This window comes from Platichthys flesus, chromosome 12 (genome assembly GCF_949316205.1).
Source record: "Platichthys flesus chromosome 12, fPlaFle2.1, whole genome shotgun sequence".
NCBI lineage: Eukaryota > Metazoa > Chordata > Actinopteri > Pleuronectiformes > Pleuronectidae > Platichthys > Platichthys flesus.
In genome coordinates, this window is record NC_084956.1 from 4307780 (window position 1) to 4326796 (window position 19017).

A 19017-nucleotide genomic window follows, 5' to 3' on the forward strand; every position below is an offset into this window, starting at 1 on the left:
AGGGAGATGGTTGAATCCTCTTTACAACAGATGCAGGGACGTCATAAGGTCATGAGCTCACATGAGAGCACAGTGATGAAGAAGAGGTTAGGGGACTGAAGAGAGAAGTGAAACTGATGGTTTTTCTTTGAGAAACACTGAAGAGTCTTTGTCATGGATTTAAACGCTGGTGATTCTGAGCGTTTTAACATCTGACCACGAAAAATAAAACCCTTCAGCAGGTCAGGTCGTGTTTCTGTTCCCCCGAGCAAACAGAATATCTCACAAAATTCTCACACGTTCCAAAGAGAAAAGGCCAAAATGCATTTCCATTCAAATTCAATTTGAGACGTTAAAGAAACGGACGATGAGAACAAGCTGGAAAACATCTTTCAGAAACCATTTTTTTAATAAGCACGTCGCAGTTGTTCCTTGTAAACCAACATACATGGAATATGACTCATCAAGGCTGAGCATCACTGATTCAACAGTCTTAACACGTGATCTGAGAGAAGAGTTTCCTTGTGATTTATCAGGTAACTTTAATGTGAATCTGTGAATCAGAGTTCAGTGACACTCAGCCCAGTTCAGATTTAAATATAAATTAAAACATCACTTATCGACACCCATGTCAATTATTCAAAACAACAGAGAGAAAAAATTTCAACTATTCTCTGACCAAATTATTTTATAAATACTGAAGCTGCAAATGTGATACAATGTAAAAATCATAAATGATATATAAGAGCTGCTTGTGTTTCTTATCTAAAGTGATGTTCAATGTGAGAAACAGTTGATTAGGTTTAATTGATTGAAGCAATTCTGCAGTAAAATGGCAAATTTTCAAACTTTAAGTTAGAACAAAGAGGAAAATGGACCTGAATCCCCAAAAATGTTAAGTGGAAAGACTTATTGAGTCTATCATCGATATCAAACCCGAATCTTTTTCATTTTTCATATTGGTTCGGCCTTAAAAACATCACTGTTAATGGGTCATCACCTGTGACCTTTGACCTCCTGCCACCAGTTGAGGAGGTTCAATCAGCTGCGGTTCACTTTGGTCTCCACATTTAAAAAGTCAAGCTGCATTTTTTCTTTAACAAAAAGTTGGAATATGTGAGAGCAGAGTTTCTTTCTTCCTGTCAAAAGTCTCAGACCCATAAAGATTTGGTTTTCCCAACATCCAACCACAGTCGACCTCTTGGTCCCTTTGCCAATAAACACGTCCTCTCAGTTTCTCCTCTTATCAGAGATTATACACCAGAACTTGAGGGTAATTTTTCGTCTCTTAAGTTTTCATGTTGTTGTCACATCGGGAGGAAACATTGCAGCGTCAGGAAACAGGAAATCAATCTCATCAGAGTCTCAAGTATCAGAACCTGGAACAGGCTGAGGAGAAACTTGATCAGGAATCAAGCAACTTGTTCAGCTCAATCAGGGTCGGTACGGTCTGTACTGTGAAGCCGGAGGGTTGCCGGTTCCACTCTGGAATGGGGCCGTGGACCCTCCGAAGGCAGTTCTGTAACTCTGTGAGGAAGGCACTCCGCTGGCACCCACACCAAGTCCAAACCCAGTCCCTAGACCCTGCACACCAAGTCCCTGCCCACCGCCGGGCCGCGCCAAGCCTTGATTCATCATCCCTGTGTAGGGGGAGGCACCGTAGGCGAGTCCCAGGCCTCCGTAGGGCCGGTGGGTGTGGTGCCCCGGGGCAGGCAGAACCACCGGCTGCGCGTTCCTTCCCGGTGTGTCGAAGGAGAACTCCGGAGGAGGGCTGCTGGGCTTTGAGGGCGTGGACGTCAAATGGTCCAGCTCGCCTCCCAAGGACAGAGGAGGCAGGGAGGATATGGCGGTGTAATCTTCAGTGGCGCCCAGAGGAGGAACAGAGGAGGGGGAGGAAGAGGCGGAGAGCGCCCCGGTGAGGAGAGGTCGGGTCCAGTCATCTTTAAAGATCTGGACGGTCAGCGTGGAGACGAGCGGCAGCAGCCGGTTGGTGACGTGAGCCAGAACCAGCTGCTCGTTGGCGTCACGGCGGATACGGACATGTGCGGAGCCGGCCTGAAACACAGAGGGGCAGGAGGGGGGGGCAGAAGGTCATTAAAGGATTTTACATGTTGATATGAAAAATAATAAGATGTTTGAAAAATAAAGCGTGTTTTAAGATGTTTTCATAAACATTAATTTCCTACAATCAAGTTTAGTTTTTAACACCCAGAAGGATTTTGTTTTGTGGGGACTTCTTTCAGCGGCAGATTAATCCACATTTGGTGCTCTAGTGAGTATGTGGGGCAGCAGGACGCGGAGTGGCAGTCAAAATTAGTCTTGCGTATCCAGAACCTCGTTGGTGAGTGGTCTGGCTGCTCCCATTGTCACTCTGCGCCCGGAGTTGTTTATGTTTCTTTTAACTAATCACTAATCTTCGTGGGCGACGTTTGGTCCGGGGCACAGCGACAGTACCACATACGGGGGCTTGGACGCCTTTGGAGGAAAATTAAAATCCATACAAAGGAAAAACAATAGTCGATTGTCTCTGTTAACGCTTTGTTCAGTTTGCAGTGAACAAGTTGAAGTTCGGAGGTTGTCGTTATTTCACGGCAGTGTAGAAGATTTCCTCAAACAGGAAGCTGAAGAGGCCGCTGGCAGGATTTACACCCGCAGCCTGCGTGGCTTGAGTCACACACGTCACAGATTTCATGGTTCGGACAACAGAACTCTGAGGCTCACACCGAAGTTGCAACATTTACAGATTCTGCTGCGTCTGAAATAAAATGAGAAAATGTATGTTCTAAATATCTGAGTGAATCTTCTTTGTGTTCATTCATCGTCCTAATTCTGTTTTTCATCAGCGTCTCGGTGAAGACATCAAATTAAATAAACATCAAAGTGACTGGAGCACGTCCGACCTCGGAGTCAGACCTTTAACTTCCGAAATAATGTTACACACAGAACATCGCTCTGTCCTCGTTTCCTAATTTTACCGCCCTCATGGGAATATTCAGTCCGCAAAAGGACACAATGTGCGCACACACACACAAACACACACAGACAGAGGGAGTCCCCCCAGGGGTAGAAGTGCAGTCAGGGGGTCAAATCAGTTTTGACAGCTGCTCTGTTAGCAGTGGGCCAACAACCAACAGTTGTGTAACTGCAGCAGCATCAACGCAAACAACAACAGCAGCAGCGGCATCGATAACATAAATACAAACGATGATAACTGAAGCATCACCACACGCTGCTCCACCTACAGGCAGCGAGAGGTATCACAGCTACACGAAGGACTGACTGTAGCGGACAACGCTTTATAACACTATTTATACGACTGATTTATTCAGTTTATTGTCAGTTATTTTAAAGTTTTAAAGGCTCTTTCACACCATGTTTAGTTTATTTAGTTTAGTCCGACCTCCCTAAATTACAGCATGAAACCAAAGCAAGGGATTTCAAGGGGTGGGTGAAGAGTTTGAGTCCACAAAACACGTTACAGGTTTCAGGGGAAAACAGCGCTTCAGCCAAAGTGACCCCTTCTTCAGGCGTAATTAAACAACAGGAAACACACAACGTGCCTTCACGCTGCTCACCTGGTGTCATCCAAGTGTCTGGAAGGCCGACATTGAGATTAGCCGTCAGACATTGTCATTTACATTTACTAAAGTCTGCTATCAGAAGAAGCAACGCTAGCGTGGTACCTATGCTAACTTGGGCGAGAGTGTGTGCTGTTTTCCGGCACACACTCTCATGTTGGTGAACTATCCCTTTAAAGCCTGAGGACGTTTTAACACCCAAAAGTTTGACTCAAGCTTCATGTGATTGTTCCACTGTTTTCATTTGATGTCTTTAAAACACAGGACTGTAAATCTCTATAGTTGATCATTGATATTGGATACATGTAAAAATCCTCATCAGATTTATTGACTCCATTATGATTCGGTCTGAAATTCTAAACTGAGACACTAATATTACCATCAGGAATTAGGCTTCAAGCTCAATAACTGTCAAGTCCAGATGTATGTTAAAATAATGACGGTTGATAGTTTGAGTTTCTGCAACGAGACAGCCAGATGTTGGTGCGTGTGTGTGAGTGTGAGTGTGTGTGAGTGTGTGTGTGTGCACGCTTCCCAGGACCTCAGCCGTCCTGAGCCAGCTGGGCTTGTTCGCCGTCGACACAACAACGTGCAACACAGACAACGACAACGACTCGACACAGACGACAGCAGCGACAACAACAGTGTTCCCTCCCCAAAAAAAGAGAGAGGGGGGGAGGGAGGGGATATCTCCGCATGAATGACTTGTTCCTTCTTTTCGTCTCAGTGAACAAATCCCTGCAAATCGTCGCTCTGAGGGGGGGGTCAAACAAACACAGACACAAACAAAACAAACAAACTAACAGGAGGGAGGGGGAGGGCAGAGGATAATCACTGGAGAGGTGTTAAGATGGAGAGAGCAAGCGGGAGAGAGATGGAGAGACAGAGAGAGAGAGAGTAAGAGAGAGGACAACAGAGAGATGAAGACGGAGGATTTGTTTTTAAATCCACAGCAGCAGGTGAACATTAACAGTTTTAACAAACATGCCCCGGGGCCCCGAGAGGAGCAGGGGCCCGGGACACGGCTCTGAATCGCTGGGTTGTACTTCAATTAAATACCAGAAGAAAAAAACGTGTGAGAATTTTAATCCCACAAAAAAAAAGGGGATTTTTGTGTGCTTGTGCAGTTTGTTGTCACACTGTATAGTCTAGCGTACAAACGAAGGTTAAAGGGGCCTGTCGTGTTTTAATATGTCCGTAGATTAATGCACTTTATCTCTATCACTTTGAATGTAACATAAAAAACTGCCACTTAAGGCTAAAATAAATTTTGGTCGTTCAACATACCAGAGAGCCGAAGCCGACGGTCCAGAAGTGCTCGTTGCGAACCTCCAGCACTCCGTCCAGAGTCGACACCTGATTGGACACATTTAACAACAATTAGCCAATAAGAACCAGTCATGAACTTCACATTCTTAAGCATTTTTCAGGAGTCAGAGCAGGAAAATGACCTTTTCACTACTTCATGTGTTTTTAAAATTCAAAGCAAATCAGTATAGAAGGCACAGCATAATCACACAGACTCACTTCTCTCAGCAGTTTGTCGAGCTGACCAATGATGTGCGAAGGCGTCGTCTGTGCACAAGGGGGAAAAACACAAGATTAATCTTTAATAATGCGACTGAGTTTTGTTTATAGTGAACAACAGGGAGAGACGTGTTTGTTTTACCTGCAGCAGCACTTTGCCGCTGTAGACGCTCATGGGATACATGGTGCCAAAGGTCATGAGAGCAATGGCGACCGCAGACGCCGTGTCCATGCCGTTATAGTTACTGGAAAAACACACAAACACACACCGGGCAAAGGAAATAAATATATAGGTACTTAATCAATAAGGCAGACCAGTGCCAGCAGGATGATTCTCTAAACGTGGAAATGAACACTAAAAACCTTTTGGCTTGATTTGTGGTCTTTAACGTTCACAACTGACTGGTAGTCGTTCGTCTTTTAAACCATTTATTTCCGTTTTGTCTTTGACAAAACATCTGCATCTCACTGCTGCTGCTGTAGAGAGGCTTTCTGACGTCAACGCCTCCAAACAGCTGCTGCAGTTTTGTAGAGTGACAGCGGCAGACTTTTTCTGGAGGAGATGTGTGGAACCGGTTGCAGATTAGGCACCAGAATCGTGACGGTTACGGTAAATCTGTGTCTCGTGAGACATTTAGTTGTTTTCCAGCAATTAAATAAACTTAAATCTCTGACAGATCGACTCCTCATCACTGTAGGATTCAAGGACCCTTCTGGTATTTTCCCGTCAGGATACATGTTGAGTTTGGTGCAGATAAAGATGAGCACAGTTTATTGCAGTGAGAGTTTCCAGCTGTGAGGGAAAATGTGACATCCCATGAATTTGGGGATTTACCAGCAGAGACAGAGAGAAAATTAATCCTCACTTGATTTCTATGAGCATGTAGGTGATGCAGAGGGACAGAGCTCCGGCCATGTTGATGAGGAGGAACGGGTTCATACGAGGCAGCAGAACGCTGCTGAGACCTGGAACGATTCCACACAAACTGTACACACACACACACATACAAAGACACACACAACAAGAAACAGGATTAGTGCACATGATCATATCCTGACTTTATCTTTAATTCAACTGTAAATGTTTAAGCTTCAGAAAAAAGGGAATAACAACAACTTCATTAAATAACATTACAGATCCAAAAAGACAAAGAAAAGACAAAGACAAGATATTTCAAGAATAGAAATGATAAATGTAACATTAATACAACCGGTTTCTTTCCACACACACTGAACATTATAACTATGATGAAGGTAGGCTTTAAAATTATTATTCACATTAATATTCTTAGCTCCACCAAGGAGCTGAGCAGTAAAAACTTTTCTGTTATGATTGTGTGGTTCTGTTTTTAATCTTTGCATCACTGAGGCCAAAGGTCCACGGCTGTACAAGAGTTTCAATTATTCTCCTTCTAACTGGAGTGAAACAAACTCCTGAGCATCTATGCAGCATTGTGTGCGTCTCCTGCTCTAAGCTGCGGCTTGCCTCAGCAATGAATCCCCATGTTTATGTTTGTCTTTAGGATTAGGCCTTAACCCGATCACACCATCATAATGGACTTTAGGAGACGCGAAGATGAGTTGATGGGATCATTCTTGTTTTGTTTTTAAAGTCGACATCGGGTTCAAGCCCTGAGGAACCTCTGCCAGGTCTCCTCTTCTTCTCCAGGGAGAACTTTAAAAAATATTGCAACACTGCCCATGAGAATATTTGTGACTGTTAATTCATGCTCAGACAGAAACAGTTGATGATTCCTTCTCAATGATGATCTGTAGAAGACTCTAGGATCATTTCTTCCTCTCACTCAGGTAAACAATCATCTCAAGTTGGAAGCTGTTTTCATTATTGATTCATCTACAGGTTATTTTCACAACCAGTAACCATTTTGGATAATCACCAGTCTGCGGTTGATCTCAAACATCTGGCTTATTACAAAACCCAAACAGAGGGCGGCTCCGTGAGCGCCTTCTCAGGAACCAATGAGTTTCCAATGAAGGCCTCTCTGAGTACATGGACCCTGCTGCGTCAGACCGAATCTCTAATACGTCAAAGGTCAGTTAGGGAGTTGAGCGCAGTCGCAAACACGGAGAGGAGCTGTGATGCCCCGATGCTGGAGGGTGTTCGTCATTGGATTATGTATAAAAATTATAAGACAGGTCAACACGTAATTAATGTCACACAACATGATCCCAGTTTTACTTGGAATAATGACGAATGCTGATGTGTGTAATCACAGTTTTATGAGTCACTATGTATTTTAGCAGCTACACAGTTACACAACGGAAGAACTGATTTGTGAAATAAATCAAATTAAAATAGACAAAAAATAAATATATTTATATGTGAATCTGAAGTACGAAAAGAAAGAAAGACAAAAAGAAAGACAGAGAGAAAGCCCACGGATCTCATAATCTCCATCGATGCATTGATATAATTTGACATGTGACCTTGTGTGTGCGTGTGTGTGTGTGTGTGTGTGTGTGTGTGTGTTTGTGTGCGTATGTTAATCCAGACAGAGAGCGAGGGATTAGAGCAGAGAGGAAAACAATCACTTGATACTCTGTCTGTTGGCTCCACACTGGACTCAGTGATGAACAGAACAGGAAAATAAAAACTGTTGAGAATTGAACTGAACTTTGACTAAAACGCTTTTTTTCAACTTTAGAATAAACTAAAAGCCTCACACGAAGGCAAGTGAATGAACTGTTCTTGAAAATGTTTCACATCTCATCTGATAGATTTCATCAGTCAATATCACTGGGAAATTAAGATGAAAAATGTTCATTGATCTCTAGAAATTTTATTCGTTTTTTCTCTAAAAGTTACTTGATGAGAAACAGAACCAGGATTTGATAATCGTCCAAATTTTCTAAAATGTATCTGTGTCACACTCTTCTTTTAAAAAAAAATCTGTCTTGTCCCCACTGGCATCTTTCACAGTCTCACAGAGACACACACAAACACACAAACAAACGCACACACATTCAGCTCTGGCTTCTGGCTGGTGAGGTCGACAGAGCAGCCTGCTTTATATAACCCATACCCAGCTGAGGTTAAGTGCGGACAGGCCGTTACAACACAGACAGTAACACACAGACACAGTCAAGGAAACACAAGGGAATGCACATACACGCACACAGACACACACTGAGTTAGCAGCTCAGTTGGTGCAGGTTACTCGGGTAGACAGCCTGGAGAGTTGTGCTGCAGAGCTGAGCTGTAATTGGCTGAGAGTGCAGAAATGAACAGGACGTCCCAGCCTAGTTTCCACTCTTTGACTCAGTGTGTGCGTGTGTGTTTGTGTTTGTGTCTGTGTATGTGTGTGTATGAGTGTGTGTATGAAACGTTATGTCTATGTCTACCATCACTCATCTGTTAGGGGGGTTAAGACTTGGTTAAAGGGTCATTGTTAAATTTAGCTTTAGGATCATGGGCTGGACAATGCAGTGTCCTCATAGAGACAGAAATGCAACTCTGTGTGTGTGTGTCTGTGTGTCTTTGTGAGAACGCTGCACACATCATCCATTTGAGCTGCGATAATACACAGTGGGATGTAATATTCATGACAAAAGTCACGACACTGAGCCTCAGTCTGCACTAAGAGTTACCATCACGATGCAAAGAAGGAAGGAGTCTTGACGTGTGGACTCACATAACGAGCTGGTTTCATTTTATTGTATTATTCTTTGTTGAGGTCATTTATGAGGCTTTTTCATGGGCCGATCATCATGCAGCAACTCGGTGAATAAAACCTTGTGAGATTACAGCGAGACATTTTCCGGAGAATTCACCGCGAGGGAGAGAACACGTCAATGATGCATCTAACACATGACTTCACAAGACCGCCGGCTGCTTGAGGCCCAAGTACAAGAAGAGCAGGTCCAACAACATGGCCACTGAAGTCCCTGGGTAATTTGATATCTTTAATTTGATTTCTTTAAAACTTATAAACTGATATTTCTGAGCTGAATTTGTTCACACGTTGTTCAGGTTCACAGGTTTAATAACAGTTCATCATGATAACACCAACATGAAACTGTACTGTACTTTTAACTCTCTCAATCTAAATATTGACGAATCACGCTGGTTTTCATGATATCATCTGTTCCACTTTCATCCTCACTGGTTCACAACATCCAGGAATTAACCCGACCTGCTGACCTGAAAAGTGAGCACCTGAGGTGATCGGGCTGAAATCAGGGCTGGAGTTACAGTGACCTTTGACCTGCAGGGGGAGGTGGGCAGGGGAGTGTGTGTGTGTATGTTACTGTTCGCTGGGAAACAATAAGAAAACTGATCTTACACATGTTTCTGAGAAGCTCAATCAATGATCAATCTGTTTCCCTGCAGCCGCAATCAGACCTCACCCGACCCTGTAACCCTGAGACCCCCCCCAAGCTCTCCAATGGTAACCTTTGACCTCAGAGGAAGGCCATATGTGCATGCGCACACAAACACCTGGACGAAGATTGACAGTGTAAGCAGTAACACATAGGACGGACAATTTTAGCAAAGTCAGGAGTGTGTGTGTGTTGTTGACTCAGTGTAAATGGATCCTTCTGGTTCTGACCTGACATCAGCTGATGTAGAGAAAGAGAGAGAGAGAGAGAGAGAGAATGACTGAATCTGTGTTTTTACCTTCGACTCAGATCTGCCACATGTTCCTGAAGCCAACTGCTGCTCGCCGCTAGAGAGAGAAAGAGAGGGAGAGAGAGAGAGAGACACTGTTAATGTCCATCACTCTTCTACACAAAACAACAAGAGACAGAAAAATCTAACACATCTCCTCCACGGCCTTTGGAAGTGTCTGGATTGAAGGCGTCTCCAGGAGTTTTCAGATTATTCCACCCAGCAAATTTTTTCAGTTTTCTGCAGTGTTCAGACATATTACATAACTTTACCTCAGTCCCTTTCATTTTTTATTAAACATGAAACCCTTTTAGTTATATCACCAGCAGTCCCCACACTTAAATAAAAACTCCATTTAGTAAAAAACATAATTAATCTTCAGTCTGACGCTGCAGCTATTAAGTCAAATTTTCTTCTCCGTGCAGCAGCAGTAAAGACTGAGACAGGAGTTGAACATCAAGACAGAGATAATCTGTCAAAATTGATGGTGGGGACATTTTGTCTGATAAAAGATGGAAAATATGGAAGCAACACATCTCATCTACACACACGCCTCAATGAGCAAAAGAGCAAAAGCTGCCTCCAGAGGAATCTCATGTTAAAGGAGACATGATGTATTTTTCAGTGTTTCCTATTAAATATCAAAGTAAGAGCCTTGCAGACGTTGAGCCAACACCGTGTGTCCTTGTGTCATATCTGGTGTAACACAAGACGTTGTCATGACTATATTAACCAGTTTGAAAATGTCCACATTGTAGAATCAATAACGGCATCTTGTTTTCAGAGGGCAACATGAACAGCTCCGGGTTTCTTTCCTTTTATTTTGCCGGAGCTCTGAGTCTTTCCACCATTCACACAGAACCACACTCTTCTGACACAGCAAACACATCTCACACATTATTCTCCTCATGGGGCTGATTCAGTTCTGAACGTAGTGAACGAGAGTAGGAGAGAGACGGATCATGTAGAACAGTGCGAGTGTGCAGAGGATGAAAAGTAACTGCAGTCTCTCTGTTGGTCCACGTGCACGGGAGGAACCCTGCATCTCTCTGGGTTCTGCAGTTGTTTCATAAATCATGCATCTTTCATTCACACGTCACAGAATCATTCTTGAGATCTGTCATTTTGAATTTTGAGCATTGAGGATTTGTATCGTCGCAACAGTCATCCATCTATCCGTCTATTTCGAAGCAAAAACAACATATGCAAATTAATAATAAAATAACAAGAGAAAAACCGATGAAGCTTTTCTTCTGATCGACTAATTAACGAATCAACCGGATGTTTGAACTCAAGTAAAGTTTACATTCTAATGATCATAGCTATGGAAAGAGAACTTGTTCATGTCCCAGATGAAGAACACAGACGTGACTCTGAGGAACCGACTCTGGATTCAGACGAGAAGAGAAAACATTGTTCTGCTTCAACGCTGCGTTAAATATTAAGTCACACAGCTGTTTTCATTTCCCAGCTGACTCCATCAAGTCAGTACGTTGCATATTTAAACATCCGACACAAACTGCCTACAGGGTATTAGAATTACCTGATTTTAGTTTTAAACACAAACTCCTGTTAAAGGAAGCAGCCTCGGTGTTTGTAGAGAGGAAGGATAGAAGCTGTGTTCATCTACACCGAGGACCAAGGAGGGACGCAGCAGATCGCCCACTTGTGTTCAAAAAAAGATAAGCGCTCTCGCTCCACCGCGCCGTCCCACCTTTAATGTTTGACGACACAGCAAAGCCTGAAGGCTCAGTGTCGGGTCAAAGGCCCTTCACATCCCATCCTGCTCAGACCTGAGTGTGTGTGTTAGTGTGTGTGTGTGTTTGTTTGTTTGTTTGTGCTGGCAGGGTGAGTCAGTCTAAACAAACATTTTAATGGAGTGACTTATTTATGATCCATGTGTGCGAGGGGGACGTACAATGTTTGTAGGTGTGTGTGTGTGACTGAGTGTGTGTGTGTGTGTGAGACTGTGGGTGGTGTGTGTGTGTGTGTTTGTGGAGTGTGTTGGCATGTCTGTCTGCCCGCCTGGCCCCCTGGCACACTACATTACCACTGTCTGGAACATTGTTGCGTAATGCACTTTTAGTCTCGCTCCGTCAGAGAGTGAGTGTGTGCGCGTGTGTGTGTATGTGTGTGTGCAATGAGTGAGAGATATAGTGTGTGTTTTACAAAGTTAAGTGCCTGTGTGTGTGTGTGTGGTTTCACCCCCCCTCCCATCCCCAAATGTCAGATGTTAAGTGATGTTGAGACTGCTCTGAACGCAAGAGCAGACAGCTGACACACACACACACGTACACACACACACACACTGACCTCATTCATCAGTAGACTGTTCGTACAAATAGTGAGTCAGCCCGAGAGGAGAGGTAGAGAAAGAGGAAAAGAGAGGAGGAATAGGAAGAGGAGGAGTAGAGGACAGGAGAGGAAGAGAAATAGGAAAAGAGAAGAGGAATACGAAAAGGGGGAGTAGAGGACAGGAGAGAACCGGAAGGGGAAGAGTAGAGGACAGGAGAGGACAGAAGAGGAAGAGAAAGAGGAGGAGTAGAGGACAGGAGAAGACATACAGGAAGAGAAAGAAGAAAAGGGGATAGGACAGAAGATGAGGAGAGGAAGAGGATGGAAGAGGAGGAGGCGAGGAAATGGGATGAGAGGATAGGAAGAGGAAAGAAGAGGAGAGGAGGGACAGTTGAGAGGAGAGGGGAGGAAAGGACGAGAGGGAGAGAGAGCAAGGGAGGGAGAGGAGGAAGAGGAGGTGAATTAGTAATATACTTCTCTTCCTCTCCTGAACTACTTCCTGTTTTTCTGTTTGTGTTTTCATACGTGTTAATGACAGAACATCTGGTTCTGCATGTTTCTATATACTGTGAATACAAATTAGTGTATATTAGTGTGTGTGTGTTTGTGTGAGTGTGAGTTGGAGTCTGTCTGTATTAGCAGTAGACTGACTCTCAGTGAGGTTAATATGTCCCGGGGTCGACATTAGCCTGGTTTGACCTCCCTGTGGTGTGTGTGCGTGTGTGCGCGAGCATTTGCGTGCCCTCTGTGTGTCTCCACTGTCTTGGTGCGCTGCGTTTTTGTGTTTGCATATAGTTAGCACAGACTGTGGGTCTGTCTGATTGTGTATCTGTGATTTTTCTACCCTTGTAGAGCAGTTTTGATACTGATCTGAACCTCTCTGGAGCATTTTGGACATTTTAAGGACTAAACAAGAAAATTCTGCAGTTTAATCAGAAAACACGATGTTTGTTTGACCCTGGGAGGGAAACACTGACCAGTCCTCCAGTTCATATGTTTGCATCATGTTTAGTATTAATACCCGTTCATAAGCAGTGTTGCATGTCAACTCACACGTCACATTTTCTATCCTGTTGTGCTGCAAAAACACGCACACCTATAATCTTTGAAAAATAATGTGAAAAAACGAATATGTTTGTGTTTTCAAACCACGCACGCAAGTCTGATTTTATAACTTTCTGCAATTAGGAGGAGACTACCCTCTGATCTCTCTGCTGCCCTTTGTGATTTATCTACTGGCACAACAGTGAATAAGCGTTTTCATTTTACTTCGGTAATCCCCACAAAATAAAACAAAAGCCAAATTGTGCCCGTTCCCCAGTGAGTGCGAGGATTAACAAACCTCCACTGTTCAGAGGAACAGGAAAGACACAAAAAGGTATACATCCACAGCACTTCTTCTAAAAAAAACAACTCAGGTGCGATGGCGTCCAAAAGCAGGAGCGGGGGGGGGGCCTTACCTTCTGAGACGTATGCGAATGGCTTGTTCCTGACAGACAGCAAGGTCAACAGATTGAAGAAGAGAGCGACGAACGTCCCGACCAACAGACGACCGCTGCAGAGATGAAACATCAGAGGAACGTTTTACACTTAGTGATGATTAGTTAATAAGCATGTGAATAAAACCCAATGTAAATGTCACCATGTGATGTTCACTGTGGGGACACTGAGTGCAGTGCATTGTGGGACATGTTCAGAGTAGTAACAATTGTTTCTATTTAAATTTAGATTAGGAAGTTTTGCTAAATATGCAAAAATCTAAGTCAACACACAAATCTCTGCTCGCCAGCGCAAAAAAAAAGAGCACAAACGCACACTCTCTTCAATACACTAATCACTAGGGACAATCCTTTTAAGAGCCTTTAAATTGGTCTAAACAATCAGCGGGTCGTGAGCGGCCGCACGACGGTGAGCCGCAAGAACTGGATGATAAACCCCCACCCTGATGGAACAGATTAAAGTGTGTGTCTGCTTGTGTGTCTGTCTACCCAGCAGACACCTGTCCTGTCCCTCTGGTTAGCAGCCGTCTCTCATGCTGTCTGATCACATCCGTTCACAGAAGAGAGAGGGAGAGGGAGAGAGAGAGAGAGAGAGAGAGAGAGAGAGAGAGAGAGAGAGAGAGAGAGAGAGAGAGAGAGAGAGAGAGAGAGAGAGAGAGAGAGAGAGAGAGAGAGAGATGGGGGGTAATCTTGTCACAGGAGACAGGTTTAAGTTTCTCCGTGTTTTTGCTTCTAAAAGCCGTCGCTAATCTGTTTCATAATGGAGAGAGAGAATGAGTTCGAGCATCACAGGTGATGAGCAGAGTCTCAGCATCGGGCGAGAACCCTTTCCCGTTGTGAGGAAACGCTGGTGTGTTAATAGTTCGATGGAAGTTTTTAATCAGTAGAACAAAACCTCTCGACCTCCGTCTTTGTTAATTGACAGAGCTGATGTTAACCTGAGGTGTGTTTATCAACTCCCCCCTGTGAAGAGAGAGACAGACACACACACACACACACGTGCTGTCACAGTGTGAGCTCAACAATAACCACGACTCTGTCAGTCAGTCTGACTCACTGACACTCTGTGTAACTCTGTCCGTCTGTCGTCTGTCTGACCCAAGTGTTTAGGATGTTCTGTTCTGACAACAGCTGGTGTGTGTGTGTGTGTGTGTGTGTGTGTGTGTGCTTGTGTTAGGTTATAAAAATCATGTTGTATCTGTGTATCTTTTCCTCACAAATTCAATGAGCTGCTTGATGGTTAAGACTCGGTTCTACAGTAAGAAGTAGGTTTAGGTTAAAGTTAGGCATTAAGTTGTGATGGTTAAGGTAAGGGGCTAGGAAATGTCTTATGTCAATGAGTGTCCTCACAACTATAGAGAGACTCTGTGTGTGTGTGTGTGTGTGTGGGGGGGGGGGGGGTAGTACTTACGTGTGGACCTCAGGCTGCTCTATGAAGCGCTCCACACTAACAAAACAGAAACAAACAGTCAACAACACAAGCCAGGTGGGACTACTCAGTCTGTGCATGGGAGTGTGCATGAGTGTGTGTGCGTGTGTGTGTGACTGAGTCGGAGAGAGTGATCAGGACAAATGAAACGAATGAAAGGAGACAAGAAGCGAACAGATGAAGAAAACAGGAAATATATCAACACACGCACGCACGCACACGCACACACAAAACACACAGTCTTGAGTCCTTCCTCTGTGCTGCAGCCCTACTGTGCCATTCATAACATTCACTGTACTGCACCAGCAGAGTGCGTGCGTGTGTGTGTGTGTGTGTGTGCGTCTGTGTGTGTGTTTGTACGATCTCACTCATGCAGAGAAATTTCAAAACAAAGAAAACTACTCAAAGACAGAAATGTTCACTTTGTCTTTAGGGTCTTTGCACCTTAATAAATTAAACAAGTAAATCATATAAAACTATATAAGTAAATGAAATGAAGTTAGTTAAATTAAGTAAGTTCAGTAATAAAATAACACAAGTAAATAGGGAAATTCGATTAGTTAAGAAAATGATCAGTGGATCGATGAAGACACTTTCCATCAAGTCGGATTTGTTTTTCCTCAGGTGAGACAGGTGGAGCTCTGTGATTGGTCTAATTGTGGGAACGCTGCCTCTGGGTTGGATGTTGTGATGTGTTTTATAGAAGTAAAGTAACTACAGATCGTTTTTAGGAGGTTTGAAAAGTTTGTTAAATATGATTGATTTAAATGAGCTGGATTAGATTTTTATATTAAAATTTAAGCTGTGTGTATTCAATATAGAGTAGGTAGTAGCCGAACTAAGGTAAACACAAGCGAACAGAAGATTGTGTACAGTGACAAGTCTCTTCTGTCCGTTTGAACTCGTCCACTGACCGAGTGTTAGCCTCGTTAGCCATGTTTTAATCCGCCTCCATGTTTTTAAAATACATCACTTTAGTCGTTCGAGTCAGTTCAAAAAGCAGCTTAGCAGCAAACAGAGTCAGACGCATTAACGTGGACTTTATTGGTAGAGGCAACTTGAGGTCTGATTTAGAAAACCAGTTCAAACAAAGTTCCGACAATTTTAAAATGACACCCGCCAGCCAATCAGAGATCAGCATTTTCTGCTGTCGTAGAAGGGAGAAAAATAAACACAATTACACTCACTAAGCTGTCGCTGTCACATACACACACACACACGGGAAAGTGTGATTCGGCATCGTGCCAACTGCTTAAATGTGGGTGTGTGCTTTCATTCTGGTAATTCACCCTCCCTTCCCTGAGAACTGACCGCAAGACAACCCCACACTGGCCGCCTGGAGCTGTGTGTATGTGTGTGTGTGTGTGTGTGTGTCACAATGACAGACAGTTCTCGCTCTCTCCCTTTTAAACACAGACACACAAACACACACACAAAAAAAACACCCTTTGCTATAGAGCGTTATCCCCTTTAGGCATCAATTTATCTTTACATGTAAAGTTATTGAATATTTAAAAGGCTAAAACATGTCATCATTTAGATGTTAAAGTGCGTTTACACAAAAATGTGAGGAACCAGTTTTCCAATGATGTAGGTGGAGACTTAATTAACGTAAAACATCTCTTCAGAATTAAAATATTTTCGTAGTTTTCAGAGCTATTATTATTATTATTATTATTTTAGAAATTTAGAGAATCACACTGACTTTACAAAACAATATAAATGACAAAATTATAATAAAGACCATGTTATAGGTACAGGGGTTTGTGAGATTAAAAATAAAAATATTTATTGATTAAATACATATCATCGATAAGTATTGGTGCAAAACAAGACTGAATATTGTTGCCGTATAACCCAAGTTGCACATGGGGTCTAATTACTGCATTTTCTGAATGTTTTACAGATAAAGCCGAGCGGGAGGCACAGAAACAACATGCACCCTGTGTGGAGCACAGTGATGTCGTGAAACAAAAATTGTAGACAAACTAAAAAAGACACAACTGGAAATATTTTGTGTGCTGCTTAGAAAATATCAACTCTTTTGTTGTGTTGAGTCACACTAAGAAAATAATTGAAATTTTAATTGAGAGAGACAGAGAGCGTGAGACAGGGAAAGAGATGTAGAAAAAAAACAAAAGATCTGCAATGTTTGTAAAAAGTTCTCAGTCAGATTAATTTACTATTCGTGATTCCAGAGAATATGTGTGTGCGTGTGTGTGTCCGTGTATGTGTGTGTGCGTCATACACACCTCTCCTTCAGGATGAACAGAGCTCCCAGCTGGATGAGAACAGTGGAGGCAAAAACAGCCAAAACCTCGAGTCGGTCAAACCTGAGGAGAAGCAGAAAGACATTGTCGTTCACACAGAGTCGGACTCACCAGGGCTGCGTTCAGACAACATGCAACTAAATGATTATTTAAACGTAAACATGGTGCGTTGAACCCTGTTGGGATACGCAAGTGATGCAACTACGGCAGCCAAGAAGGTCATTTCTGTCATTTTTGTAAAAATAAATCTCTGAGGTAGATGATGAGTTTAAATATGTGTTGAATGAAACTAACTTGATGTTATAGTCTCTGTCTTTTCTCTGTGGAGAACTTTAAAATCCATTGTGTCCTAGTCTTGTTAATACAGCAGCGTTTATATACACGTTGCTGCTGATTGGACAACACCTGTGACACACCCACCGAACCAGAGAAAATGAACCTTGAAACCCGTTAACACCTTTTAGAGGAAAGACATCATTCAACATGGAAACTGTAGCTGTCAGACGCCATTTCTTCCCTTCCACTTCCTGAGTGTTACCTCTAATTCCTCTTCCTTTTACAGGAAACAATAAAGATCAAATATTTTCACTTCACTTATTTTTCAAAGATATTTCCATTTCAACTCCAAGGACGATTCTACCTTAATTTAAATGACTCTTATTAATTGACATTAAGTGTTAAAACTGCATCAACGCTAAAGATGTAAAACTAGATGTCCTCATTGTTCTTCATCTAGAAAGATTTTTAGTTACATTAGATAAAAAACACGGAGACAACGTTAACAAGCGACAGTGTTGGGGGCCGACGAGCCGTTAACTGTTGCTGAACCTGTGACCCGTCATAAGGTCACGGGGTCGATCCTGTAGCAGTCTGTCCAGTCTGATGATCAGCTTCATCTCAGTGAGTGGTCCACTGGGCTTACGGGGCTTAAACCTGACGTTGGTGGTCAGGGATCGGATGGGCTGTCCTCCGCCTCCTCAGACGCCGCCGCGCCACCGCAGGGTAATACCAGTAAACTAAAAGCTTGTGTCCAAGGCCAGTGAAGAGCGTTATGGATTAATGTGAACGAGATGTGACCGTATGCAGAAAACAAGGAGAGGTGACGCGAGGACACAGAGGACACTATGCAGATAAAAGCTGCAGTTTAAGTTTCACCAAGCTGATGCTGGAGGAAATCCACAACACTGACATGTTGTAAGGTGAAAAGTGCTTGGCCAAATTATTTCCTTATTAAATGAGAGGTTTCTCTTCACGTCTCTTCATGAAGCGAAAACAACTCCGATGCAGACGCTGCCATCTGGAGCTTTTGACACCATTAGCAGTTAGAGTCATGGAGTCGTACCGACGTCCCGCTGACAGACCAGGGGTATAAAATCTACAAAATAATTCATTAAAACCAAACTAATCAGAAACATAAACACTTGAACAAACATCACTATAATAATGTTCAAACCCTTCATCTTCAGATAAAATGTTATGCCCAGAAACATTTCCAATAGACGTTGCACCTTTAAGACGTAAGAAGATGTAAAGCTGGAAAACTGCGGCGGAGGCACTGTTCTGTTCCTAAAAGTCCATTAGGACACACACACACACACACAAACACACACATAATACGAGAGCCAAGTGAAGCTGAAAAGCAGATTTCCATTTGATCACTACTCTTCAACACCTCAAGGTCAGAGGTGACCTGTCAGCTGACACACAAACACACACACTCACACACACACTCACACACAGTGTAAACACAGATGTAGCATCGACAGTAAAGCTTCTGTTCCTGTCATCTGAATCAGCTGAGCGGCTCAAA

At 43.1% G+C, this 19017-nt stretch overlaps 1 protein-coding gene across 1 annotated transcript in view; it reads right to left on the reverse strand.

The window, feature by feature from the left end:
- Nucleotides 1-362: 362 nt before the first annotated feature.
- slc30a6 (solute carrier family 30 member 6) overlaps nucleotides 363-19017 on the reverse strand; it is a 36898-nt gene continuing 18243 nt past the window's right edge. Inside the window, exons 7-15 of the mRNA XM_062400743.1 lie at nucleotides 17190-17270; nucleotides 14920-14955; nucleotides 13470-13564; nucleotides 9724-9772; nucleotides 5951-6070; nucleotides 5227-5329; nucleotides 5085-5132; nucleotides 4845-4913; nucleotides 363-2034 (exon numbers count right to left, since the gene is read on the reverse strand). Coding sequence (XP_062256727.1) covers nucleotides 1414-2034; nucleotides 4845-4913; nucleotides 5085-5132; nucleotides 5227-5329; nucleotides 5951-6070; nucleotides 9724-9772; nucleotides 13470-13564; nucleotides 14920-14955; nucleotides 17190-17270 — 1222 coding nt within the window. The 3' untranslated portion in view covers nucleotides 363-1413. The remainder of the gene's footprint in view (nucleotides 2035-4844; nucleotides 4914-5084; nucleotides 5133-5226; nucleotides 5330-5950; nucleotides 6071-9723; nucleotides 9773-13469; nucleotides 13565-14919; nucleotides 14956-17189; nucleotides 17271-19017) is intronic.